The sequence below is a fragment of the Pseudorca crassidens genome, chromosome 16 (genome assembly GCF_039906515.1).
Source record: "Pseudorca crassidens isolate mPseCra1 chromosome 16, mPseCra1.hap1, whole genome shotgun sequence".
Taxonomy (NCBI): Eukaryota; Metazoa; Chordata; class Mammalia; order Artiodactyla; family Delphinidae; genus Pseudorca; species Pseudorca crassidens.
The window spans coordinates 48,083,245-48,110,990 of record NC_090311.1 but is presented as its reverse complement, the minus strand read 5'-3'; the positions used below and the strand labels follow the sequence as shown (position 1 = coordinate 48,110,990).

The 27,746-nt window shown below is 38.0% G+C and overlaps 1 protein-coding gene across 9 annotated transcripts in view; it reads left to right on the top strand.

Annotated features, from left to right (window-relative positions):
• The window catches only part of SHLD2 (shieldin complex subunit 2), a 111,781-nt gene that overhangs the window by 65,984 nt on the left and 18,051 nt on the right, over nt 1–27,746 (top strand). For 8 of the 9 annotated variants that reach the window (XR_010935892.1, XR_010935893.1, XM_067710292.1 and 5 more), the window contains 3 exons: nt 17,597–17,791; nt 18,128–18,262; nt 25,169–25,375. Coding sequence is in view for 7 of the 9 variants with exons in the window: in XM_067710292.1 (XP_067566393.1) it covers nt 17,597–17,791; nt 18,128–18,262; nt 25,169–25,375 (537 nt within the window). In the remaining 2 variants the exon portion in view is untranslated. The remainder of the gene's footprint in view (nt 1–17,596; nt 17,792–18,127; nt 18,263–25,168; nt 25,376–27,746) is intronic. The other variant, XM_067710295.1, reaches the window with a different exon arrangement.

The window sequence follows — 27,746 nt, the reverse complement described above, 5'->3', positions numbered from 1 at the left end:
AGAACCTGTGCTCCGCAACGGGAGAGGCCACAACAGTGAGAGGCGTACCGCAAGAAAAAAACAAAACTCAAAATGGGTTGAAGACCTAAATGTAAGGCCAGGCATTATAAAACTCTTAGAGGAAAACATAGGCAGAACACTCTATGACATAAATCACAGCAAGATCCTTTTTGACCCACCTCCTAGAGAAATGGAAATAAAAACAAAAATAAAGAAATAGGACCTAATGAAAGTTAAAAGCTTTTGCACAGCAAAGGAAACCATAAACAAGATGAAAAGACAACCCTCAGAATGGGAGAAAATATTTGCCAGTGAAGCAACTGACAAAGGATTAATCTCCAAATATCCAAGCAGCTCATGTAGCTCAATATCAAAAGAACAAACAACCTAATCCAAAAATGGGCAGAAGACCTAAACAGATATTTCTCCAAAGAAGATATACAGATTGCCAACAAACATGAAAGGATGCTCAACATCACTAATCATTAGAGAAATGCAGATCAAAACTACAATGAAGTATCACATACTAGTCAGAATGGCCATCATCAAAAAATCTACAGACAATAAATGCTGGAGTGGGTGTAGAGAAAGGGGAATCCTCTGCACTGTTAGTGGGAATGTAGGTTGATACAGCCACTATGGAGAGCAGTATGGAGGTTCCTTAAAAAACTAAAAATGAACTACCTTATGACCCAGCAATCCCACTACTGGGCATATACCCTGAGAAAATGATAATTCAAAAAGAGTCATGTACCACAATGTCCATTGCAGCACTATTTACAATAGCCAGGACATGGAAGCTACCTAAGTGTCCATCAACAGATGAATGGATAAAGAAGATGTGGCACATATATACAATGGAATATTACTCAACCATAAAAAGAAACGAAATTGAGTTGTTTGTAATGAGGTGGATGGACCTAGAGTCTGTCATACAGAGTGAAGTAAGTCAGAAAAAGAAAAACAAATACCGAATGCTAACATATATATGGAATCTAAAACAGATGGTTCTGATGAACCTAGGGGCAGGACAGGAATAAAGATGCAGACGTAGAGGATGGACTTGAAGACATGGGGAGGGGAAGGGTAAGCTGGGATGAAGTGAGAGAGTAGCATTGACATATATACACTACCAAATGTAAAATAGGTAGCTAGTGGGAAGCAGCCGCATAACACAGGGGGATCAGCTCGGTGCTTTGTGACCACCTAGAGGGGTGGGATAGGGAGGGTGGGAGGGAGATGCAAGAGGGAGGAGATATATGTATATGTGTAGCTGATTCACTTTGTTTTACAGCAGAAACTAACACAACATTGTAAAGCAATTATACTCCAATAAAGATGTTAAAAAAAAGAAGATACATTACAAAAAAAGAAAATCTAAATGTAAAAAATAAAACCATATAACTACTAGAAGGAAACACAGATGAATTCCCATCTAAACCTGGTGTAGGGAAAGTCTTTCTTACTATTACTCAGAATCCAGAGGCAGTAAAATACAAGACTAATACATTTTCCTATGGAGAAATAAAAATTTGAATGGCTAAAAACAACATAAAGTCAAAACACAGCTGGCATACTTGGAGGGAATATTTGCAACATACATCTAAGACAAAAGGGTAGTGTTCCTAATATGTGGAGAACCCTTAAAAATTGAGCAACAGCGGACCTGATGGAAAACTGGGAAGTAGACGCGAGAAATTCAAGTTAAAACAACACAGATGTCATTGTTTGCCTATCAGATTGGCAAAAATTAAAAACTAGGACAACACATTCTGTTGATGAGGCTGTGGGGGAGAAGGCTCTTTTACACATCGCTGGTGGGAAGGTAAATTGCCACAACCCTTCTGGAGGGATATTTGGTGATACCTAACAGAATTACGTATGTACGCGGCTTTCAACCCAACAAGCTTACTTTTAGGAATCCATCCTGAAGATACAACTATCAATACAAAAATATGAAAATACATCAGAACAAAGTTATTGTTTGCAGTATTGTTTATAATTACGAGACATTGAAAAAATTGAAATGCTCATACATAGAATGGTTGATTAAATTATGGTACAGTCACATAGTGGAATACTATGCAGATGTAAAAAGAAAATGAAAGAGTCTATGAAGTGATATGAAGTGATTTCCACGACATATTGTTATGTGAAAAATAAAAAGCCCCCAAAAGCGTATGTAGTATGCTATCCTTCATCTAAGAAAGAAAGGAGGAATAAGAAAATATACATGTAATTCCTCATTTGTGCAAAAAAAATGCAGAAAGGATAAACCAGAAATAACAAGATTGGATACCTGCAATCTTGGGAAAGGTTGGGAAAGGGGTAGAAAGAAAGAGGGAATGGAAATAGGGTAGTATCGATGAGGGAGATGAAAGAGGGAATGGAAATAGGGTAACATTGATGAGGAGGGAGCGACACTTCTTTGAGTATGTCTTTTTGTGTGGCTCTGTCTCACAGAACCACAATGATGTTTCATATACCCCCGAAAATAAATGATTAAAACCAATTAGAATCTGGTGGAGGGGGAACCCAAAATGGAATGAACATTGACAAATGAGCCTAACAGTATTACAGATGAATAAAATAACTACACAGAAGGGTGGCGGGGGGGAAAGAACAAACTTAAGAAACTGGAAAACAGTGTATTGACTGGATTCTGTAAGGCTAAGGGAAAAAACATACATAAATGCTGTAATCCAGTTAGTAAAAGTGTTTCTCAAAGAGGAATGGATTAGCAACAACTCTGTCTATGTACTAAAATTGAACAAGTAAGTAAATAAATTGTAGATAATGAGAATTGGGTTTCTCACTGTTAAAGAGAGAAGTTATATTTTAAAAAGAGGGAAGGGGGTCTTCCCTGGTGGCGCAGTGGTTGGGAGTCCGCCTGCCGATGCAGGGGACATGGGTTCGTGCCCTGGTCTGGGAAGATCCCACATGCCGCGGAGCGGCTGGGCCCGTGAGCCATGGCTGCTGAGCCTGCGCGTCCGGAGCCTGTGCTCCGCAATGGGAGAGACCACAACAGTGAGAGGCCCGCGTACTGCAAAAAAAAAAAAAAAAGAGGGAAGGTTAAAAGGAACCTTTTGGATTAGAGCTAGAAATACTAGTATAAGCTTATGGTTTTCAATATGTAGATAGATAAGCACACAGATAAAGGGATACAGAAATATAGATATATGTGTATAGGTGGGCTACTATGCTTAGTACATATTTCCTAGTTCTGTCTGCTGAGAGGACACAGAAGTAGTGACACCTCGGTAAGAATGATCATACCTAGTGCCCAGATCTTGGTCTGTAAAAGGAACCAGCACTGCTAGAAGTGGTTGATTACAGGACTGGGACAGCGAAAAGACAAGAGCCTGGAACATCTGGTGGTGTCAGAAAAGGGTTGTTTTGAAAGAACACAAGAGCTAACATGAAGGAGTACCCACTGGCCCAAACTGTAACAATTTAAGGAAAAAAAGAAAAGATAGTATTGGATTATAGCCCATAGAATAAGATATTTATGGGTTCATACTGAAATAAACATTCAACTGACTGACTTACAAAATAAAATAAGTAAACAAATAAACAAACAAATAAATAAGAGCTCTTCTTCACAATTCCAGTGAATAAATTGGAATTCCAATGAATAAATGTGAGAAGAAAAAGGTAAACAGAATTACCATTAGGTAACCACTTCAGTAATAAATATTGTAAACAAGGATCCACTGATGCTAAAATTAGTAGATGGAAGTTTGGGGAGAAATAACATTGCATAGTCTCAAAATGTCTCCCCAAGGTAGTTATCAGCTTACAAGGAGAAAACCAACTTACAAGGCAGACACCAACTTAACTGGGTGATTAAGGTAAATATCAGTATTAAGGATATCATGAATTCCTTGCTTATGTTGCATTGAAAGGGAGACAGCATAATTTTTGTGGTATTCTTGCCAAAAATGCGTAACCTCATTTCAGTCATGAGAAAACATTGGAGAAACCCAAATGGAGGGACATTCTACAAAGTAATTGATCAATACTCTTCAGAAGTGTTGAGGTCATGAATGACAAGAAACACTGGGGACTTCCCCAGTGGTGCAGTGGATAAGACTCTGTGCTCTCAATGCAGGGGGCCCGGGTTCGATCCCTGGTCGGGGAATTAGATCCCACATGCGTGCCGCAACTAAGACTTCGCATGCCACAACTAAGGAGCCCATGTGTGCAACTAAGGAGCCCACGAGCCACAACTAAGGAGCCCGCCTGCTGCAATTAAGACACCACGCAACCAAATTAATAAATAAATATTTTTTAAAAAAGACTGATAACTACTGCAGACTGGAGGAGACTAAAGAGAAATAACAATGTAATGTAGAATCCTGGATAAGATGCTACATAGAAGGATATTAGTGGGAAAATTAGTAAAATTTGAGTAAGATTTATAGTTAATAATATTTAAGCAGTATTAATTTCCTGTTCATAATTATTCTGTACTTATGAAGATCTTCACATTAGAGGACATAGGATAAGGAATATAAGAGAGCTCCACTATTTTTGCAACTTTTTTGTAAGTCTAATATTAGTTCAAAAAAAGAAGTTAAAAAAACCATATATGTTCATCTCAAAGGTACAAAAAAGCTTTTGAAAATAAAATTCAACCCCTATTCATTGGGAATAGAAGGAAATTTATTTTAAATTCATAAGGAGCATCTTTAAAAACTCCAGAGCAGTTATCTTAATTGGAGAAATATTAGAAACATTCCTTAAAAAAATTAGGAATGAGACTAGGATGCTGCTGTTATTACTTTTATTCAGCATATTATTGGAGATACTAACCAGTGTGAGAAAACATGGAAAGAGAAATTTCCAAAAATTGGAAAAGAAGAAATAAAACTGTCATTATTTATAGATGATGTGATGGATTATTATAATTATTATTTATAGATTTACAAAGGATCTTTCCCCTCTTAAAACTACAAGCAGGGGCTTCCCTGGTGGCACAGTGGTTGAGAGTTCGCCTGCCGACGTAGGGGACACGGGTTCGTGCCCCGGTCCGGGAAGATCCCACATGCCGCGGAGCGGCTGGGTCCGTGAGCCATGGTCGCTGAACCTGCGCGTCCGGAGCCTGTGCTCCGCAATGGGAGAGGCCACAACAGTGAGAGGCCCGCGTACCACACACACACAAAACTACAAGCAAATTATTAGAAATAATGGGAAAGTTTAGCAAGGTGGCCAGGTATAAGGTTAATATATACAAAAGTCAATTGCATTTCTAGAGTGGAGTGACTAACAACTAGAAACACAAATAAAGAGAAGGCACCATTTACAATATTATCATGTGGTACTAAATATCTAGTAAGAAATTTAACAATTTTGTTGTTAAATGAAAAAATTAAGAGAAATTAAAGAAGTAAATACCCATACTTTGTTCACTGAAAGGTTTAACATTGTAAAGATTTCAGTTCTCTCCAAGTTGATCTATAAATTCAGTAAAAATCCAATCAAAATCCCAATAAGATTTTCATGAAATTTGATAGGATTATTCTGAAAGTCAGTAAAAATCCAATCAAAATCCGAATAAGATTTTCATGAAATTTGATAAGATTATTCTGATAGGTAAAAGAGTACGTGGTCAAAAGCAGCCTGGGCATTTATTGTATTTATTTATTTATATTTATATATATATATTTTTTAGCCTGGGCATTTTTGAAAACGAAAAGCAGGAATAATTTGCCCTCTTAGATATCAGGATTTAGTGTGAACCTATAGTAATTAAAAGCGGTATGGTTTTGGCCAGTTGAAGTCAGCCAATTTTTTTTTTTTTAACATCTTTATTGGGGTATAATTGCTTTACAATGGTGTGTTAGTTTCTGCTTTATAACAAAGTGAATCAGTCATACATATACATATGTTCCCATATATCTTCCCTCTTGCGTCTCCCTCCCTCCCACCCTCCCTATCCCACCCCTCCAGGCTGTCATAAAGCACCGAGCCAATATCCCTGTGCCATGTGGCTGCTTCCCACTAGCTATCTACCTTACTACGTTTGTTAGTGTGTATATGTCCATGACTCTCTCTCGCCCTGTCACAGCTCACCCTTCCCCCTCCCCATAACCTCAAGTCCGTTCTCTAGTAGGTCTGCGTCTTTATTCCTGCCTTACCCCTAGGTTCTTCATGACATTTTTTTTTTCTTAAATTCCATATATATGTGTTAGCATACGGTATTTGTCTTTTTCTTTCTGACTTACTTCACTCTGTATGACAGACTCTAGGTCTATCCACCTCATTACAAATAGCTCAATTTCGTTTCTTTTTATGGCTGAGTAATATTCCATTGTATATATGTGCCACATCTTCTTTATCCATTCATCCGATGATGGGCACTTAGGTTGCTTCCATCTCTGGGCTATTGTAAATAGAGCTGCAGTGAACATTTTGGTACATGACTCTTTTTGAATTTTGGTTTTCTCAGGGTGTATACCCAGTAGTGGGATTGCTGGGTCATATGATAGTTCTATTTGTAGTTTTTTAAGGAACCTCCATACTGTTCTCCATAGTGGCTGAACCAATTCACATTCCCACCAGCAGTGCAAGAGTGTTCCCTTTTCTCCACACCCTCTCCAGCATTTATTGTTTCTAGATTTTTTGATGATGGCCATTCTGACTGGTGTGAGATGATACCTCATTGTAGTTTGGATTTGCATTTCTCTAATGATTAATGATGTTGAGCATTCTTTCATGTGTTTGTTGGCAGTCTGTATATCTTCTTCGGAGAAATGTCTATTTAGGTCTTCTGCCCATTTTTGGATTGGGTTGTTTGTTTTTTTGTTATTGAGCTGCATGAGCTGCTTGTAAATTTTGGAGATTAATCCTTTGTCGGTTGCTTCATTTGCAAATATTTTCTCCCATTCTGAGGGTTGTCTTTTGGTCTTGTTTATGGTTTCCTTTGCTGTGCAAAAGCTTTGAAGTTTCATTAGGTCCCATTTGTTTATTTTTGTTTTTATTTCCATTACTCTAGGAGGTGGGTCAGAAAGGATCTTGCTGTGATTTATGTCATAGAGTGTCATGCCTATGTTTTCCTCTAAGAGTTTGATAGTTTCTGGCCTTACATTTAGGGCTTTAATCCATTTTGAGCTTATTTTTGTGTATGGTGTTAGGGAGTGATCTAATCTCATACTTTTACATGTACCTGTCCAGTTTTCCCAGCACCACTTATTGAAGAGGCTGTCCTTTCTCCACTGTACATTCCTGCCTCCTTTATCAAAGATAAGGTGTCCATATGTGCGTGGGTTTCTCTCTGGGCTTTCTATCCTGTTCCATTGATCTATCTTTCTGTTTTTGTGCCAGTACCATACTGTCTTGATTACTGTAGCTTTGTAGTATAGTCTGAAGTCAGGGAGCCTGATTCCTCCAGCTCCTTTTTTCGTTCTCAAGATTGCTTTGGCTATTCGGGGTCTTTTGTGTTTCCATGCAAATTGCAAAATTTTTTGTTCTAGTTCTGTGAAAAATGCCAGTGGTAGTTTGATAGGGATTGCATTGAATCTATAGATTGCTTTGGGTAGTAGAGTCATTTTCACAATGTTGATTCTTCCAATCCAAGAACATGGTATATCTCTCCATCTATTTGTATCATCTTTAATTTCTTTCATCAGTGTCTTATAATTTTCTGCATACAGGTCTTTTGTCTCCTTAGGTAGGCTTATTCCTAGATATTTTATTCTTTTTGTTCCAATGGTAAATGGGAGTGTTTTCTTGATTTCAGATTTTTCATCATTAGTATATAGGAATGCCAGAGATTTCTGTGCATTAATTTTGTATCCTGCCACTTTACCAAATTCATTGATTAGCTCTAGTAGTTTTCTGGTAGCATCTTTAGGATTCTCTATGTATAGGATCATGTCATCTGCAAAGAGTGACAGCTTTACTTCTTCTTTTCCGATTTGGATTCCTTTTATTTCCTTTTCTTCTCTGATTGCTGTGGCTAAAAACTATGTTGAATAAGAGTGGTGAGAGTGGGCAGCCTTGTCTTGTTCCTGATCTTAGTGGAAATGCTTTCAGTTTTTCACCATTGAGGATGATGTTTGCTGTGGGCTTGTCATATATGGCCTTTATTATGTTGAGGAAAGTTCCCTCTATGCCTACTTTCTGCAGGGTTTTTATCATAACTGGGTGTTGAATTTTGTCAAAAGCTTTCTCTGCATCTATTGAGATGATCATATGGTTTTTCTCCTTCAATTTGTTAATATGGTTTATCACATTGATAGATTTGTGTATATTGAAGAATCCTTGCATTCCTGGAATAAACCCCACTTGATCGTGGTGTATTATCCTTTTAATGTGCTGTTGGATTCTGTTTGCTAGTATTTTGTTGAGGATTTTTGCATCTATGTTCATCAGTGATATTGGCCTGTAGTTTTCTTTCTTTGTGACATCCTTGTCTGGTTTTGATATCAAGGTGATGGTGGCCTCATAGAAGGAATTTGGGAGTGTTCCTCCCTCTGCTATATTTTGGAAGAGTTTGAGAAGGATAGGTGTTAGCTTTTCTCTAAATGTTTGATAGAATTCGCCTGTGAAGCCATCTGGTCCTGGGCTTTTGTTTGTTGGAAGATTTTTCATCACAGTTTCAATTTCAGTGCTTGTGATTGGTCTGTTCATATTTTCTATTTCTTCCTGATTCAGTCTTGGCAGGTTGTGCATTTCTAAGAATTTGTCCATTTCATCCAGGTTGTCCATTTTATTGGCATAGAGTTGCTTGTAGTAATCTCTCATGATCATTTTTATTTCTGCAGTGTCAGTTGTTACCTCTCCTTTTTCATTTCTAATTCTATTGATTTGAGTCTTCTCCCTTTTTTTCTTGATGAGTCTGGCTAGTGGTTTATCTATTTTGTTTATCTTCTCAAAGAACCAGCTTTTAGTTTTATTGATCTTTGCTATTGTTTCCTTCATTTCTTTTTCATTTATTTCTGATCTGATTTTTGTGATTTCTTTCCTTCTGCTAGCTTTGGGGTTTTTTGTTCTTCTTTCTCTAATTGCTTGAGGTGCAAGGTTAGGTTGTTTATTCGAGATGTTTCCTGTTTCTTAAGGTGGGCTTGTATTGCTATAAACTTCCCTCTTAGAACTGCTTTTGCTGCATCCCATAGGTTTTGGGTCGTTGTGTCTCCATTGTCATTTGTTTCTAGGTATTTTTTTATTTCCTCTTTGATTTCTTCAGTGATCACTTCATTATTAAGTAGTGTATTGTTTAGCCTCCATGTGTTTGTATTTTTTACAGATCTTTTCCTGTAATTGATATCTAGTCTGATGGTGTTGTGGTCAGAAAAGATACTTGATACAATTTCAATTTTCTTAAATTTACCAAGGCTTGATTTGTGACCCAAGATATGATCTATCCTGGAGAATGTTCCATGAGCACTTGAGAAAAATGTGTATTCTGTTGTTTTTGGATGGAATGTTCTATAAATATCAATTAAGGCCATCTTGTTTAATGTATCATTTAAAGCTTGTGTTTCCTTATTTATTTTCATTTTGGATGATCTGTCCATGGGTGAAAGTGGGGTGTTAAGTCCCCTAGTATGAATGTGTTACTGTTGATTTTGCCTTTTATGGCTGTTAGTATTTGCCTTATGTATTGAGGTGCTCCTACGTTGGGTGCATAAATATTTACAATTGTTATATCTTCTTCTTGGATCAATCCCTTGATCATTATGTAGTGTCCTTCTTTGTCTCTTTTAATAGTCCTTATTTTAAAGTCTATTTTGTCTGATATGAGAATTGCTACTCCAGCTTTCTTTTGGTTTCCATTTGCATGGAATATCTTTTTCCATCCCCTTACTTTCAGTCTGTATTTGTCTCTAGGTCTGAAGTGGGTCTCTTGTAGACAGCATATATAAGGGTCTTGTTTTTGTATCCATTCATCCAGTCTGTGTCTTTTGGTGGGAGCATTTAGTCCATTTACATTTAAGGTAATTATCGATATGTATGTTCCTATTCCCATTTTCTAAATTGTTTTGGGTTCGTTATTGTAGGTCTTTTCCTTCTCTTGTGTTTCTTGTCTAGAGAAGTTCCTCTAGCATTTGTTGTAAAGGTGGTTTGGTGGTGCTGAATTCTGTTAGCTTTTGCTTGTCTGTAAAGGTTTTAATTTCTCCATCAAATCTGAATGAGATCCTTGCTGGGTAGAGTAGTCTTGGCTGCATGTTTTTCTCCTTCATCACTGTCAGTATGTCCTGCCACTCCCTTCTGGCTTGTAGGGTTTCTGCTGAGAGATCAGCTGTTAACCTTATGGGGGTTCCCTTATGTGTTATTTGTTGTTTTTCCCTTGCTGCTTTTAATATGCTTTCTTTGTATTTAATTTTTGACAGTTTGATTAATATGTGTCTTGGCGTATTTCTCCTTGGATTTATCCTGTATGGGACTCTCTGTGCTTCCTGGACTTGATTAACTATTTCCTTTCCCATATTAGGGAAGTTTTCAACTATAATCTCTTCAAATATTTTCTCAGTCCCTTTCTTTTTCTCTTCTTCTTCTGGAACCCCTATAATTCGAATGTTGGTGCGTTTAATGTTGTCCCAGAGGTCTCTGAGACTGTCCTCAGTTCTTTTCATTCTTTTTTCTTTATTCTGCTCTGCAGTAGTTATTTCCACTATTTTATCTTCCAGGTCACTTATCCGTTCTTCTGCCTCAGTTATTCTGCTATTGATCCCATCTAGAGTACTTTTAATTTCATTTATTGTGTTGTTCATCGTTGCTTGTTTCATTTTTATTTCTTCTAGGTCCTTGTTAACTGTTTCTTGCATTTTGTCCATTCTATTTCCAAGATTTCGGATCATCCTTACTATCATTATTCTGAATTCTTTTTCAGGTAGACTGCCTATTTCCTCTTCATTTGTTAGGTCTGGTGCATTTTTATATTGCTCCTTTATCTGCTGTGTGTTTTTCTGTCTTCTCATTTTGCTTATCTTACTGTGTTTAGGGTCTCCTTTTTGCAGACTGCAGGTTCATAATTTCTGCTGTTTTTGATGTCTGTCTCCAGTGGCTAAGGTTGGTTCAGTGGGTTGTGTGGGCTTCCTGGTGGAGGGGACTAGTGCCTGTGTTGTGGTGGATGAGGCTGGATCTTGTCTCTCTAGTGGGCAGGTTCACGTCTGGTGGTGTGTTTCGGGGTGTCTGTGGCCTTATTATGATTTTAGGCAGCCTCTCTGCTAATGGGTGGGGTTGTGTTCCTGCTTTGCTAGTTGTTTGGCATAGGTTGTCCAGCACAGTGGCTTGCTGGTCGTTGAGTGAAGCTGGCTGCTGGTGTTAAGATGGAGGTCTCTGGGATATTTTCGCCGTTTGATATTATGTGGAGCTGGGAGGTCTCTTGTTGACCAGTGTCCTGAAGTTGGTTCTCCTACCTCAGAGGCAGAGCCCTTACTCCTGGCTGGAGCACCAAGAGCCTTTCATCCACACGGCTCAGAATAAAAGGGAGAAAAAGTAGAGGGAATTAGTAGAAGTATGAGGAAAGAAAGAAGGAAAGGAGGGAAGGAAGAAAGAAAGAAAGAAGCAAAGAAGGAAAGAAGGCAAGAAGGAAAGAAAGGAGGGAGGGAGGGAGAGAGGAAGGAAGGAAGGAGGGAAAGCAGGAAAAAAGACAGAAAGAAAGAAGATACAGTAAAAATAAAATAAAGTATAATAAAGTTATTAAAAAATTCTTATTTAGAAAAAAAAAAAAGGGATGGATAGAACCTTAGGACAAATGTTGGAAGCAAAGCTATACAGACAAAATCTTACACAGAAGCATACACATACACCCTCACTAAAAGAGGTAAAGGGGGAAAAATCATAAATCTTGCTCTCAGAGACCACCTCCTCAATTTGGGATGATTCGTCGTCTAAAGGAGGGAAGGAAGGAAGAAGGGAAAGAAAGAAAGAAAGAAAGAAAGAACGAAGGTAAAGTATAATAACGTTATTAAAATTAAAATTAATTATTAAAAAAATTAAAAAAAAAAAACCATGGACGGATAGAACCCTAGGACAAATGGTGGAAGCAAGACTATACAGAGAAGATCTCACACAGAAGCATACACATACACATTCACAAAAAGAGGAAAAGGGAAAAAAATCATAGCTCTTGCTCCTAAAGTCCACTTCCTTTATTTGGGATGATTGGTTGTCTATTCGGGTATTCCACAGATTAAGGGTATATCAAGTTGATTGTGGAGCTTTAATCTGCTGCTCCTGAGGCAGCTGGGAGAGATTTCCCTTTCTCTTCTTTGTTCTCACAGCTCACCGGGGCTCAGCTTTGGATTTGGCCCCGCCTCTGCGTGTAGGTCGCTGGTGGGCGTCTGTTTTTTGCTCAGACAGGACGGGGTTAAAGGAGCCGCTGATTCCGGGGCTCTGGCTCACTCAGGCCTGGGGGGAGGGAGGGGCGGGCCTGCGGTGGCAAAGGCCGGCGTGACTTTGCACCAGCCTGAGGCCCGCTGTGCGTTCTCCCGGGGAAGTCGTCCCTGGATCCCGGGAACCTGGCAGTGGTGGGCTGCACAGGCTCCGCGGAAGAGGGGTGTGGAGAGTGACCTGTGCTCGCACACAGGCCCCTTGGTGGCGGCAGCAGCAGCCTTAGCGTCTCCCGCCCGTCTCTGGGGTCCGCGCGTTTAGCCGCGGCTCGCGCCCGTCTCTGGGGTTCGCGCTTTTAGCCGCGGCTCGCGCCCGTCTCTGGAGTTCCTTTAAGCAGCGTTCTTAAACCCCTCTCCTCACGCACCAGGAAACAAAGAAGGAAGAAAATGTCTCTTGCCTCTTCGGCAGGCGCAGACTTTTCCCCCCGGACTCCCTCCCGGCTAGCCGTGGTGCACTAACCCCTTCAGGCTATGTTCAAGCCGCCAACCCCAGTCCTCTCCCTGTGCGCTCCGTCCGAAACCGAAACCCGAGCCTCAGAGCCTCAGCTCGCAGCCCCGCCCGCCCCGGTGGGGGAGCAGACAAGCCTCCCGGGCTGGTGAGTGCCGGTCGGCACCTATCCTCTGTTTGGGAATCTCCCCGCTTTGCCCTCCGCACCCGTTGCTGTGCTCTCCTCCGCAGCTTTGAAGCTCCCCCCTCCGCCTCCCGCAGTCTCCGCCCGCGAAGGGGCTTCCTAGTGTGTGGACACTTTTCCTCCTTCACAGCTCCCTCCCACGGGTGCAGGTACCGTCCCTATTCTTTTGTCTCTGTTTTTTCTTTTGCCCTACCCAGGTACGTGGGGGAGTTTCTTGCCTTTTGGGAGGTCTGAGGTCTTCTGCCAGCCTTCAGTAGGTTTTCTGTAGGAGTTGTTCCACGTGTAGATGTATTTCTGGTGTATCTATGGGGAGGAAGGTGATCTCCGCGTCTTACTCTTCCGCCATCTTCCTCTCATTCCGAAGTCAGCCAATTTTTAATTTTGGGATTTCTTTAAAGGATTAAAGTTTAGGAAAAAAAAGATTAAAGTTTAATCTTTTATTATGAGCATTCGAAGTTGCTACATCTTCGAAATCATATTTCCAAGGAGCTAAATGGCTTTTTATAAATGTTTTATAAATGTTAATACAATGGAAGGGTAAAGAATGTTTTACAATAATGAAAATAACATGGTATGTAAATATTTTGCAAGGGATTTGAGAGACAGATGTTGTAGATAGTTCTGGTTTTAAGAACCAGATATAGTTCAAGTAAGATTTGATGTAGATTCAAGTAAGATTGCTCTAGTTCAGTAATTTCATAAAAATCTTAGGATCTAATTCTGGATGGAGAATATCTCATGGAACCTGGGGAGCTTCAGGTTTTGTAGAACAATGTGAAAAACCTTGAGCTAATTAAATAACCTTTAGAGGTTACTTCAAATTTGTTTTTATACTTACATAGGAATTTATATTGCCTTGTTTTTCACAGGTTACACAAGTTAGTAGCTAAATAAAGTATATTCTAAGGCTTTTTTTGTTTGATTTAGGGAAATAGTTAACAGTTGATACTTTGATAATATTGCAATTGTTTTTCTTCTGAAAGAATAAATCAATTTGGTTAGTTTAGTTAAGAGCTTTTTTGTTTTTTTGTTTTTGCAAGTTGTTACAACTCATGAGAGCATTCTTACTTCTGATCCATATGTGTATTGTGCTCTTGTTCTTTCCTCATTACAGTAAGGTGTTATAAATTTTACAAACCTAGTCCTGATAATGTGACAGGATATAAATTTATCTTAAATATTATTAAATTAAGTATATAAATCTAAGTTTTAACACAATGTTTTCATGAAGTAGACTATTTTATTTGAAATCTAAGTAATCAGATGTTTCTGTACAAATTTTTATGAAGTAAGAATAAGTAAATAATTTGATATTAGCAATCTATTTCCCCCCCCAAAAAGCTCTTATTGTAGATAAAGAATAAAACCCAGAGATGTTAAGTACAAGTTCAGAGGAGTCATTATTGACAAAGTCAGAATTGAACCCAGTTTTTCTGATTCCAAATGTGCTGGAAATATTGTGAAGGCGGAATCAGGAGGCCTGGTGAATAAACTGGAGCTGTGGAAGGAGATATCTGGAGTTGGGTTTTGCTGTAACCTAATTGGTCTCCTCATCCCCACTCTTCCCCTTTTTCTCATTCATCTTTCATACTGTCTGTTCTTTTCTCTTATGCTCATTATCTTTGTTATGCTATCACCATTATTTTATAAAATTCATTTAGGAATTGAGTAACCTTAATTAGAATAGATTTCATTTTTCAGATTCTAAAAGCTCTAGAACATTTGTTTTTATCAATCCACTCAACTGTGCCAGAAATCTTGATGTCTTCTGCAGTCTTTTCTTTACCCTCCACATCTAATTGCTTCTTGGATTCTACCTCAGAACTAGTTCACAAATCTATCACCGTTTTCCCCTTCAAGCAGTCTTGCCTGGTTTCTAGCCCTTTCATCTGCTGGATGGTCACTAGCCTTCTAAAAGTTCTTCCTACTCTTTCATCTATGAAAATTGATTCCTCTACATTAAAGCGTCCATAAACTTGGATGGGAAGACATTACATCTTTTTTTCCCTTCCAGTTTTATTGAGATATAATTGACATACAGCACTGTATAAGTTTAAGGCATATAGCATAATGATTTGACTTACGTACATCATGAAATGATTATCACAGTAAGTTTAGTGAATATCTGTCATCTTATATAGATACAAAATTAAAGAAATAGAAAAATATTCTTTTTCCTTGTGATAAGAACACTTCGGATTTACTCTCTTAACCATTTTCATATATAATGTACAGCAGTATTCATTATATTTATCATGTTGTACATTACACCCCTAGTACTTATTTATCTTATAACTGGAACTTTGTACCTTTTGACTGTCTTCATCCAGTTCCCCCTCCCCCCACCTCCATCTCTGGTAACAGTAAGATATTACATCTTTATTTTCACTAATTGCTTATTGAAAATTAGCATTTCCTTCCATTATGAATAAGGTGACAATCCACAGTAATATTATCAATACTTGTGGCTTGGTCACCAGTGGAAAACACATATATTTTCATATCACATTACAGCTGTTGAAGATAACTTGAGTATCATTTATGCCCATGATACTTTGGCATACTTTGAAATTATAGTAGTTGCTGCATACTCTGCTATATCTTGTTATTTAATGTTTTAATGAGGCTCATAGGTTATCCCCAGTTTTAAAAATATTTTGATTACTGTATTTCCATATAATTGGTTTTACTATCCTATTTCATTTCATGAACTTTAAAATATTATTCTGTAATAAAAATGTTCTAAAATTAGATAATGGTAATAGTTACACAACTTTGTGAAATACTAAAAAAAACACTGAATTGTACACTTTAAAAGGGTGAACTTTATGTATATAAGTTATATTCCAATAAAGCTTTTATAAAAATATTATTCTGGGGACTTCTCTGGTGGCGCAGTGGTTAAGAATCCGCCTGCTACTGCAGGGGACACAGGTTCGAGCCCTAGTCTGGGGAGATCCCACATGCCACGGAGCAACTAAGCTCGTGAGCCACAACTGCTGAGCCTGCTCTCTAAAGCCCATGAGCCACAACTAATGAAACCTGCGCACCTAGAGCCCGTGCTCCAAAATAAGAGAAGCCACCGCAATTAGAAGCCTGCGCACCGCAACGAAGAGTAGCCCCCGCTCGCCACAACTACAGAAAGCACGCAAGCAGCAACGAAAACCCAACGCAGCCAAAAATAAATAAATAAACTCTATTCATTAAAAAAAAAATTATTCTGATAATGGGTCTCTATGCTTTATCAGAATATCAAAAGCGTCTAAGGTGCATAAAGGATTACCAGTCCCTTCTCTGGAAATGTACTATCCTTCCCAGTTACTACCTAGAAACCTTTTTTATTAGGCATTTTCCCAAAACCTTGCTAAATATTTCCTCAGTAAAGCCTCTTCCAATTTCCCGGGGCAGTTCTTTTGGTGTGCTCTTAGGAATGCTTACATATACTGCATATACCCTAAGCCCATTGTTGGTTATCAGCCTCTAGGTTGATAATTTCTTCAGCCTTGGGTTCATGTCTTTGTGTCCGTAGCACCTGGTATAATGCCTGGCACATAGTGGATGGTTTACTGATGAGTGAGTGAATAATGAGGCTTTAGTGTGGCACAAGAAATACATTAGGATGAAAATGATACTGGGAGAAGGAAAGAAGAATCATTTATTTTTTTCTATTGAAATCAGTTAATAGACTCTGCTTTTTAAAAAGTACTCCTGTTTTTTGCTATGATCTTATTTTTCGTCAACAATCAGTCACTTATTCAAACATACCTCCCTTTCCTTCAGGGAAATTAAATTTTAATCAGCAAAACTCATCAATCTGTACATTTAAAATGTGTATTTTATTGTATGTAAAGTACATATAAAAATGAGGGAAAAACTTGAGACAGGAGAGAAAAACATCTAAGTAGCATAATGACCTAAGCATTAAATAATCGATCTAACAATCAAGAGAAATATAAAGTAGCGCATGCACAAATGCCAAATGAGAGAGATAAAAACTAAGTTCAGGGGAAGGAGAAATCACTGGGAGTCTATAGTGGTTGTTTTTCTGTGTAGTATTTGGATGCAGAGAGAGGAGGATGACAGCATTATAGCCAGTGAATATAGTGAAGGCAGAGGCTTAGCAGTGAGAAGGAATAAGGCATGTTCTGGAAGAGCCAGTTAGAGGAGTCTCCGAGTATTTCAGATGAGAAATGCTAACAGTCTTGAGGAAGAATAACAGTGGCTGGGATAGTTGAGGAAGACGTGATCAGATCAGACTCCAGGAGTTAGGGAACTGGTTGGATACAACAGGGTAATGGAGAAATCAAAAAATAATTGAAATATTGGTCTTGGTTAAGTGGTGGAAAAAATGATAGTGTTAACAAAATAGAGAAGTAAGGGAGCAGGGCAAGTTTTCTGGAGATGGTAAATAATTCCATTTCCATTGGTTAAAAATATCAAGCCTATTTTGGCATCTAAACTGATTCAAGAATAAGCTACATGTTTTATAGAAATGAAATCTTGTTTTACATTTAATCACACTTTACAACATAAAAAACAGTTCTAAGAAGATATCATGTTATCAGGAAAATATAATGTTTCCATTTTTTGTACATGTGGTCTTTTTTTTTCTTTCTTTCTTAGATTCCAGTATGGTTAGTGATATTGTACTTCAAGACTTACTGGCATATGTGTCTTCAAAACATTCCTATCTCAGAGATCTTCCTCAGAGGCAGCTTCAGAAAATGAGCAGTATAGAATTTGTAGAATTGGAGCAGCTTCAGCCAGACGTATTAGTCCATGCAGTTCTAAGAGTTGTTGATATCACTATACTGACAGGTAAACATTTTGGGTTCCTCCTTAATTTTAGGTTATAAAAAAATTAAGATACAATAAGGACCTACTGTATAGCACAGGGAACTATACTCAATATTTTGTAATAATTTATAAGGGAAGAGAATCTGAAGAATATATATATGTATATTCTTCTGAATCGTGCTGTACACCTGAAACTAACACAATATTGTAAATCAACTGTACTTCAATTAAAAAAAATTAAGATACAGGACCATCTTACTGTACCATTTGGTTATCAGTAGATATCATTAGACACTGAAGTACAGTATCACATGTAATAGAGTAATGCCAACTAAAATATTCCTTTTCCTTTTCCAGAGGCATTATACAGTTATAGAGGACAGAAGCAAAGGAAAATTATGTTAACAGTGGAACAGGCCCAAGGTCAACATTATGTGCTTGTATTATGGGGTCCTGGAGCAGCCTGGTACCCTCAACTTCAAAGGAAAAAAGGTAAATACACCAAAAAGCATTAAATCTATTTATAGTTAGGTAAATGATTAATGCTTATGGGCCTAAGATGAAGAGACTCTGGAGATCAGACTACGTTTGAAATATAATTGATCATGATTGAATATTCTTTTGCAGATTTCTTCTGTTATAATTTTATACCTCCTGTAAGCAATTCAGTGATCTAAAAAGTCTTCTATAATTAATGGTAGCAAAATAAAATCTTCTGTTTATTCCCAGGTATGCTACTTTACCTTTATAGTGAAGATCTTACCTTCTTTGGATAATGTTGTTTAAAAATTTAATTCTGGAGACGCGTCTACAATTTTTATTCAGCCAAAGTACTCTGATAAATAAACTTCTCTCTGGTTATAGGGCAGATGTTAGGGGAGTTGCATTAACTCTTTCAAGTCGCAGTGTTACTGTTTAATAAATTACTGTGCCCCAGGTTTTTATTCCAGTTGTTTTAAAAGTGTGGACTATTAGCCATCCATAGAATGTTCATGTTTAAAGTATGACACATGATTACATTTTCCTTTGAAGCATAAGTTAATCACTTATGATGTATTGAATTAAATGGAATTGATGTTTCAATAAAATAGTATAACACCTTCCTTTTGATATTGTGAGATCCTTTAGCTGTAGCAATCAGAGACAGTTTAATTACTGGCTTATGAGTTATTTTACTCTGCTAAATTAATGCAAAGATTAAGTATGTGACCCATTCTTTTTTACCTGAAAGAGTTAATGTTTCTTTCAAACTTCTATTTCAAAATAGTTATCTAAAGATCTATCACAAAAATAAACAAACAAAAAAAAAATAAAGATCTATCACATTGTCTCTCTTAATCATTAATAGCCCATAACTAGGATTTGACTTTTGACTTTTTTGTTAACATCAAACAGTGACAAATATTTGTTTGGTTGAGAAATCTGAAACATGTGTCAATGATAGACAAACCATCATTGTTGACCACCATGCCATGGCCAGGAACATGAGTCTACTGCATGTTGAGCAGAATGTAGGTCGAAGGTGTCATTCCAATTACAGTGCAGCTGTAGCAAAGCAGATTGCTCCATGCTTAATATGAATATTCTTTTAAAACTAATAGTTATTTGGTTAATAGAAGAGGAATTGTAGTTATCCCTAGATAATTCTATGATATTTAAGTTAATATTGAAAATTTATGAATCCAGGAATTAAGGTGTAGTTGTTCTTTGTTCATTCATTCAGCATGTTTATTTATAATCATTGTTTTTTAAGTTTTAATATCCACCTTAATACCTCAAGATCATTCTTTCTAAAATGGGAAAATACCAATTTTGAAGACTCATTTAAGTAAGTGATTCTACTTTCACAAATTGTTAGCAGTCTGTCTATTCATTTAGTATTTCTTTTTTCTTCTTAAGGCATTCTCTGTATTATTCTTTCTGTACTGGGCCCTGGTTTTACTTGTTCCCAAGGAAAACAGACTCACATTTAGGTGATATAATCAGAAATGATCGTCAAGCAGTCATTACTGAATACTGAAGATAACAGAGTCAATGTTTTGAAGAAGAATAATAAGAAAGTAATCCCCAATTTGCGTTTGTTAGAAATATGCATTGTTAGTAGGAATTTGGTATGCCTCATATGTAGCAAGTGTTGGTCACAGTTTAGGTCCTAATGAGGGTGGGCTTCTTGGGAATTGGGTATGCATAAAATAGGCTATTCAGAGCTAAATGCCTTTCCAATGCAATATTCTCCTGAAATCATTTAATAGAAGTCTAATACTTTAAAAGTATAACAGATTACAATAAAGTACTCTCGTGACATTACTAATTAAGTACAGAATAATACAAGTGATCTCAACCTTTATAATTATACTTCATGCAAAATCACAGTTATGTCTGCACGGAGGTTTGATATCCGTACATGCCTAAGGGCATGTATTCATGATTCAAATACAGAATTGTATCACGAATTGTCTCAGTACTGGTCAGTCTCCCTCAGACCTACTAGCTTAACTCCTTTCTGTTACTTGAACATGCCAGCCTTTTTCCTGCCTTGGGATCTTGAATTTACATGTTTCCCCTGCCTAGAGTGCTTTTTCCTGCGGCTCTCCCACACGGATGGCTCTCCAATTTCATTTCCCCAGAGAGGCCTCACACATGAATATACATAATCACTCCCTATCAGGTCACTCTTTGTTTTTTTTTGTCTACATTGGGTCTTCGTTGCTGGAGGGGGCTTTCTCTAGTTGTGGTGAGCGGGGGCTACTCTTCGTTGAGGAGCGCGAGCTTCTCATTGCGGTGGCTTCTCTTGTTGCGGAGCACGGGTTCTTGGCGCACAGGCTTCATTAGTTGTGGCTCGCAGGCTCTAGAGCACAGCCTCAGTAGTTGTGGAGCACGGGCTTAGCTGCTCCGCAGTATGTGGGATCTTCCCGGACCAGGGCTCGAACCCGTGTCCCCTGCATTGGCAGGCAGATTCTTAACCACTGCGCCACCAGGGAAGATTCTTAACCACTGCGCCACCAGGGAAGTCCCAGGTCACTCTTTGTATAGCACTCATGCCACCTAACGCAGACAGATGATCCAGCTTATTTGCTTGCTTGGTAATTAACTAAATTTCCCAGTAGGTTGTAAAGTCTGTGAATAAAAGCACCCTGACTAGCTTGTTCACCATTGTATCCCCATCACACAGCACTGCCTGTGCTAGTAGATATTTTCTTTATGAATGAATGAAGAATAAAGTACAGAGGACTTCCCTAGTGGTCCAGTGGGTAAGACTCCGTGCTTGCACTGTAGGGGGCATGGTTTCAGTCCCTGGTCGGGGAACTAAGATCCTGCATGCCCCTCAGCATGGCCAGAAAAACCAAAAAAACCAAAAAAACCCAGATCAGGCAGCCATTCAAGGTTCCCACTGTCTTTAAGGAGTAAAAGACTCAAGTTTGAGGAGGAAATAACTTGGCTTGTTTCAAATGATAAGAAAAGAATCACAAAGTTAAAAATGCATGCACATGAAGGTTTTGCAATCCATTGGATGTATTAAGAAATTATATTTGAACTTGGACACTGAGGGCTTGTAGTTAAAACTAGAACTCTATTGTGGTTAACTTAAACAATTAAGGGGGATATATTGGAAGTATACAGGAGTATGTCATAGTACATAGGACAAGAGTGATGGGTTTCAGGGGGACTTGGAGCTAGGAGCTGAAAGGCTTTTTGGGTCCCAGGCACCATCTCTGTGGATCTGCCTTATTCACTCAGTCTAGACTTTCCCTGCTTCTCAACCTTACAGAAAGTAGATGGTTACTCTGTAGCTCCTGTTTTACTTTTCCTTTTAAGAGACCAGTTCCATTTCTAAGTTCCCAGCAAAGAGAATCTGATTGCCTAGGTTGAATTTGATTCAGTCAGCTGTGGCCTGGAGGACAGGGTCAAAAAGTAGGCAGTTCCCTGTCAGTCCAGTGGTTAGGACTCTGCACTTCCATTGTAGGGGGTATGGGAACTAAGTTCCCTCATGCTGCACTAAGTGGCCAAAAAAAAAAAGAAAAAAAAAGTACCAGTTGGAATATCTGAGCTTATTTCAGAGGGTGGGGGAACAGTTAAGGGGGTTATTTGTGGTCTGGTAGACACACAAAGATATTCACTATCAAAGATATGTATGTTCACTAGCCTGGAGAAATGTATGTTATAGAATATTTAGTTTAAAAAAGTAGGTTATAAAACTTCATGTGTAATAGGATCCCATTTTAATAAAAGTGAATATATAAGTATGTATATACACATTAAAAAATCTGGAAATACAGGGACTTCCCTGGTGGCGTAGTGGTTGAGAATCTGCCTGCCAATGCAGGGGACACAGGTTTGATTCCTGGTCTGGGAAGATCCCACATGCCGCGGAGCAACTAAGCCCATGCACCACAACTACTGAGCCTGCTCTCTAGGGCCTGCAAGCCACAACTGCTGAGCCCACGTGCTGCAGCTACTGAAGCCTGTGCACCTAGAGCCCGGCTCCACAATAAGAGAAGCCGCTGCAATGAGAAGCCCATGCACCGCAACGAAGATTAGCCCCACATTCACCACAACTAGAGAAAGCCCGTGCGCAGCACGGACGACCCAACACAGCCAAAAATAATTAATTAATTAATTTTTAAAAATCTGGAAATACAGATACTAAAATGCTAGCACTGGCTATTTCTATATAGTAGTAGTATGTGGTTTTTATTTTTTCTTTATACCTTTAGTTTGAATTTTATGCATGTATGGAGTCTGCATTTATTTTTTAAACCTTTTAGTATAAAAAACTTCAAACTGGGACTCCCTGGTGTTGCAGTAGTTAAGAATCTGCCTGCCAATGCAGGGGACATGGGTTCGAGCCCTGGTCCAGGAGGATCCCACATGCTGTGGAGCAGTTAAGCCTGTGCACCACAAGTACTGAGCCTGTGCTCTAGAGCCCTTGAGCCACAACTACTGAGCCCACGTGCCACAACTACTGAAACTTGTGTGCCTAGAGCCCATGCTCCACAACAAGTGAAGCCACCGCAATGAGAAGCCTACGCACTGCAACGAAGAGTAGCCCCTGCTCGCCAAAACTAGAGAAAGCCTGAGCACAGCAACGAAGACCCAATGCAGCCAAAAATAAATAAATGTATAAATATATTTTTAAAAAACTTCAAACATATAGACAGAATAATATAATTAACTGAAGTACCCATTATCCATTTTATTGAAACTTGGGCAATCTTATCTTACCTATTACTTCTCTTTTACTGTCTAAATATTTTACAAAAAGTATATTTTATTTTATAATTTAAAAATTAAAGCAAATTTTTTTCCTTTAAAAAAGAGTAAATAATATTTGGAATATCTGGCTAACAATTAGAGAAAAAAATAAGAATTATACTTTATATTTGTGCCAAAATAAATTACAGGTGTATTAGAAATTCAAATATTTTAAAAAAGGAACAATGAGCACTAGAAGAAAATATAAGTGAACTTATTTGGAGCCCAAAGACTAGTAGGCTAAATAAAATGCAGCAACAAAAAACTGCATTAAAAATCAACTAAAAATCACTATATACAAAATTAAAATGCAAGTGAAAAACCAGGAAAAAATTGCATTTTGTCAGAGAGTAATGCCAAAGGCAAAAGACAAATACTTGTAAGAATGGGCAATAGATATGAACAGGCAAGTCCCCAAAGAGGAAATTAAAGTGGCCAATAAATGTATGAAAAAAGTTACTCTTACTAGTAATGGGAGACAGACAAATAAAATAATACTCATAGCTGATTTTTCTGCTAAGAAATCAATAGAGAAGATATGGGGAAATAGCCACTCTCCTAAACTATTGAAGATGTAAATTGGCAAACCTTTCTTTTTCTTTTCTGTTTTTCTAACTGAAGTATAACTGACTTACAGTGTATTAGTTTCAGGGGTAAAACCTTTCTTGAGGACAATTGATAATGCATATGAAAGCCTTAGAATTTGGAATACCTTTGGCCTAACAATTACAATTAATAGGAATTTATCATGGTTGTGCATAAAGATGTAGCTAAAAATATGTTATCACAGTACTGTTTATAATAGTGAAAAACAAGAAACATGCCCCAAAAGAGAGGATTACTCTAATAAGTTTTAAGATTTTGGTGTACCTGTGCAATGACATATTATGCAGTATTTTAAAATAATGTAGAATAACACTTAATGACATGTAAAAATATATTTGACATAAGTAAAAATCAAACAAATTGAGAACAACTAGATGGCCACTAAAATATTAACTGTGTTTATTTTGAGGTGTTGATTATAGCTGCCATTTATTTCTTTGCTTATCTGTGATGTCTAAGCATGTATTTTATAATAAGGCAAGAAAGCTATTTTAAAATAGTGATTGGTTTTAAGCAACAGCTTGGAATATATATGCTTTAGTTCTTTCTAATGATGCTCTGTCTATACAGATGTATTGACTTGTTTTAAGATTGTCCACAAAAAAAAAGCTGTCCAGTGAAAGAAACTGAGGAAGCCGGTAGGGTGTTGTGAATTAGATTTATGGCCTGAAGTATGTGGGAAACTAAAAAGACAACTGTCATTAGAAAACTTAGTGCTAAGAGACCTCTTTTTGTTTTGATATAGTTTTAAAGTTGAATCTATTAATTTATAGTCTGATTATTTGGCAAGAAGGTCTGTGCTACTGTGGTTCAGAATTATTACTAAGGGAATTAAAAATAGGAGCAACTGAGTCTAAATGCTTTTTTTTGTTGTGGAAAAATTAGCTAAATAAGAAAACTAAGGGGACTTCCCTGGTGGCACAGTGGTTAAGACTCTGCACTCCCAATGCAGTGGGCCCAGGTTCGATACCTGATCAGGAAACTAGATTCCCACATGCATGCCACAACTAACAGTTCGCATGCCACAACTAAAGAGCTCTCAAGCCACAACTAAGGAGCCCATATGCCACAATTAAGGAGCCTGAGAGCCACAACTAAGGAAGCCCACCTGCTTCAACTAAGACCCAGTGCAACTAAATAATAAATAAATAAATGAATAAATATAAAAGGAAACTAAGGTGTTGAAAAATCAATGAGTAATATTGATTATGGCAGACGTCCATTTCTATGCCATTATTTTAAAAAATCTTTTCTGTAGATATCAAAATGAGAGTTTGCTACTTTGAAAAGCAGTTGGTTATGATAAATTATGACTGTTTAGGAGACCAAGTATTCTTTAGAAAAATTTTTGTTAAAATTATCTCTAGCATTCTTATCTTATTGCCTTAATACAACATTCATATTTTGCATCTTTATATCCAAATTCCTTAATGTGATGAAAGTTGTATTTAACTGATTTAATCAGGTCAATCTATTTAATCTGATTTTGAGCCTAGATTATTTCCTTTTTGGTAACTTTTTGTTTTTGTTTTGTTTAAGATTATATTTGGGAATTTAAATATCTTTTTGTTCAGCGCAATTGCATCCTGGAGAACCTAGAATTGCATACGACACCATGGTCATCCTGTGAGTGCCTGTTTGATGATGATATAAGGGCAATTACATTTAAAGCAAAATTTCAAAAAAACACACCGTCCTTTGTGAAGATGTCAGATTTAGCGACACACCTAGAGGATAAACGTTCAGGTAAGACCTTTATTTATATAAGACATTGCTAGTTTGTTTTTTTAAATACATTTATTTATTAATTTTTGGCTGCGTTGGGTCTTCATTGCTGCACTCAGGCTTTCTCTAGTTGCGGAGAGCGGGGGCTGCTCTTCGTTGTGGTGCTCGGGCTTCTCATTGCAGTGGCTTCTCTTGTTGTGGAGCACGGGCTCTAGGCACACGAGCTTCAGTAATTGTGGCACATGGGCTCAGTAGTTGTGGCTCGTGGGCTCTGGAGCGCAGGCTCAGTAGTTGTGGCACACGGGCTTAGTTGCTCCGCAGCATGTGGGATCTTCCTGGACCAGGGCTTGAACCCATGTCCCCTGCACTGGCAGGAGGATTCTTAACCACTGTGTCACCAGGGAAGTCTGCTAGTTTTCATATAAGCAAAGAAGCTGCCATTTGTGGGGAAAATATGTAATTGAATATAAAAGTGAAATATAGATCTCTGTAAGTAGCTGAAACAGATACTGACATCTTCCTAACATTTTGCCTACAATCCTTTGAGGTTAATTTGTATTATTAGGGATTACCTAAAAATATTTTTTGCATGTAGTTAAAAGCAGCTTATCATTTAATAAGCGAGAAATAGAAAAATGACTCTAGCCAGAATCACTGTTGAGATAAACATTTTATCAAGTTACTAAGCTATCATCTATCACATGAGTGTTAAAAGTTAACATTGATACAGAATTTATGGAATTTACTTACTGCTTTGTATAATGTAATAACATACTTCCTGAACTCAAATATGTGTGTGTGAGTGTGAGTGTGTGTATAAATTTCATTCTCAGAAGCATACTACATGGAAGAATGCCTGATGAATTTTATACACACAGTCACACAATTTCCATGAACTAAATATAATTAATTTATTTTGAGTGCAGTAGTAAAAGGCATATGTTTTAGGTTCAGAATGCTATACACTTTGGAATGAAGAGAGAATAAAATAGTGAAAATAACTAGATAAACTGCTACAATTTTAGTGGGAAATACTTTTCACTAAATTACATTCCTAACTACAGAAATGATGCTAGAAAGATGCTAACTCCTGGTTGAAGGTATAACAAATTAAACAGGATTTAAAGCTATAGTTAAGCTTGCTAAATGCAAATGTCAGTGATTATCAGTTTGGGAAACTAATAGAAAGTTTTCCAGTGGCTACTATAGCAAATGTATTTATTTATTTTTAAATATTTATTTATTTATTTTTGGCTGCGTTGGGTCTTCGGGCTTTTCTGTAGTCAAGGCAAGCAGGGGTTACTCTTCGATGCGGTGTGCGGGCTTCTCATTGCTGTGGCTTCTCTTGTTGCGGAGCATGGGCTCTGGGTGCGTGGGCTTACTAGTTGTGGCTTGCGGGCTGTAAAGTGCAGGCTCAGTCGTTAGGACGCATGGGCCCAGTTGCTCTGCAGCATGTGGGATCTTCCCAGACCAGGGCTCGAACCCGTGTCCCCTGCATTGGCAGGCGGATTCCCAACCATGGCGCCACCAGGGAAGTCCATAGCAAATGTATTTAGAGGGCAAGTAAGGGTTGAAAAAACGGAGATGTATCTGCAGGTTTATTGTTACATAATTTAAGTGTTTTAATGAAGAAGAAAAATTTGGTCAAAAATTTTCCTCAGGGCTTCCCTGGTGGCACAGTGGTTGAGAGTCCGCCTGCCGATGCAGGGGACGCGGGTTCGTGCCCCGGTCTGGGAAGATCCCACATGCCGCGGAGCGGCTAGGCCCGTGAGCCATGGCCGCTGAGCCTGCGCGTCCGGAGCCTGTGCTCCGCAACGGGAGAGGTCACAACAGTGAGAGGCCCAAGTGCCGCTTAAAAAAAAAAAAAAAAAAATTTTCCTCAGAATTTGTGTAAGATTACTATTTTTGGTGCTTTTATAGGTTGAGTTATCAAGAATAACTCAGGAACTTTGGATCTTGATACTGAATTTTAACTTTATTCTCCAGTCTGCATAAATAATTTTCTGAATTCTTATAGATGGTTTTAGATTTTGTTAAATGCTGAATGTGTTTTAAGTGAACTAAGATTATTTTGACAGTTTTGCTAGTGAAAAGAATCTGGTCCCAAATAAAATAAGTTGAAGCTCCTAAGAGATCACATGCTAAGATTCTCAACTATATTTCTTGGGCTTTTTTACTAGCATGCTATGCCCACTTTTGGTTCATCCACAGAAATGTAAGAGTTGTGTCATATGCAGTTAATAGGATACTTCAGAGTTAGTGGTTTTCTTTTTTTTAATTAATTATTTATTTTTGGCTGCATTGGGTCTTCATTGCTGTGCGTGGGCTTTTCTCTAGTTGCGGAGAGCGGCGTCTACTCTTTGTTGTGGTGAGCGGTCTTCTCATTGTGGTG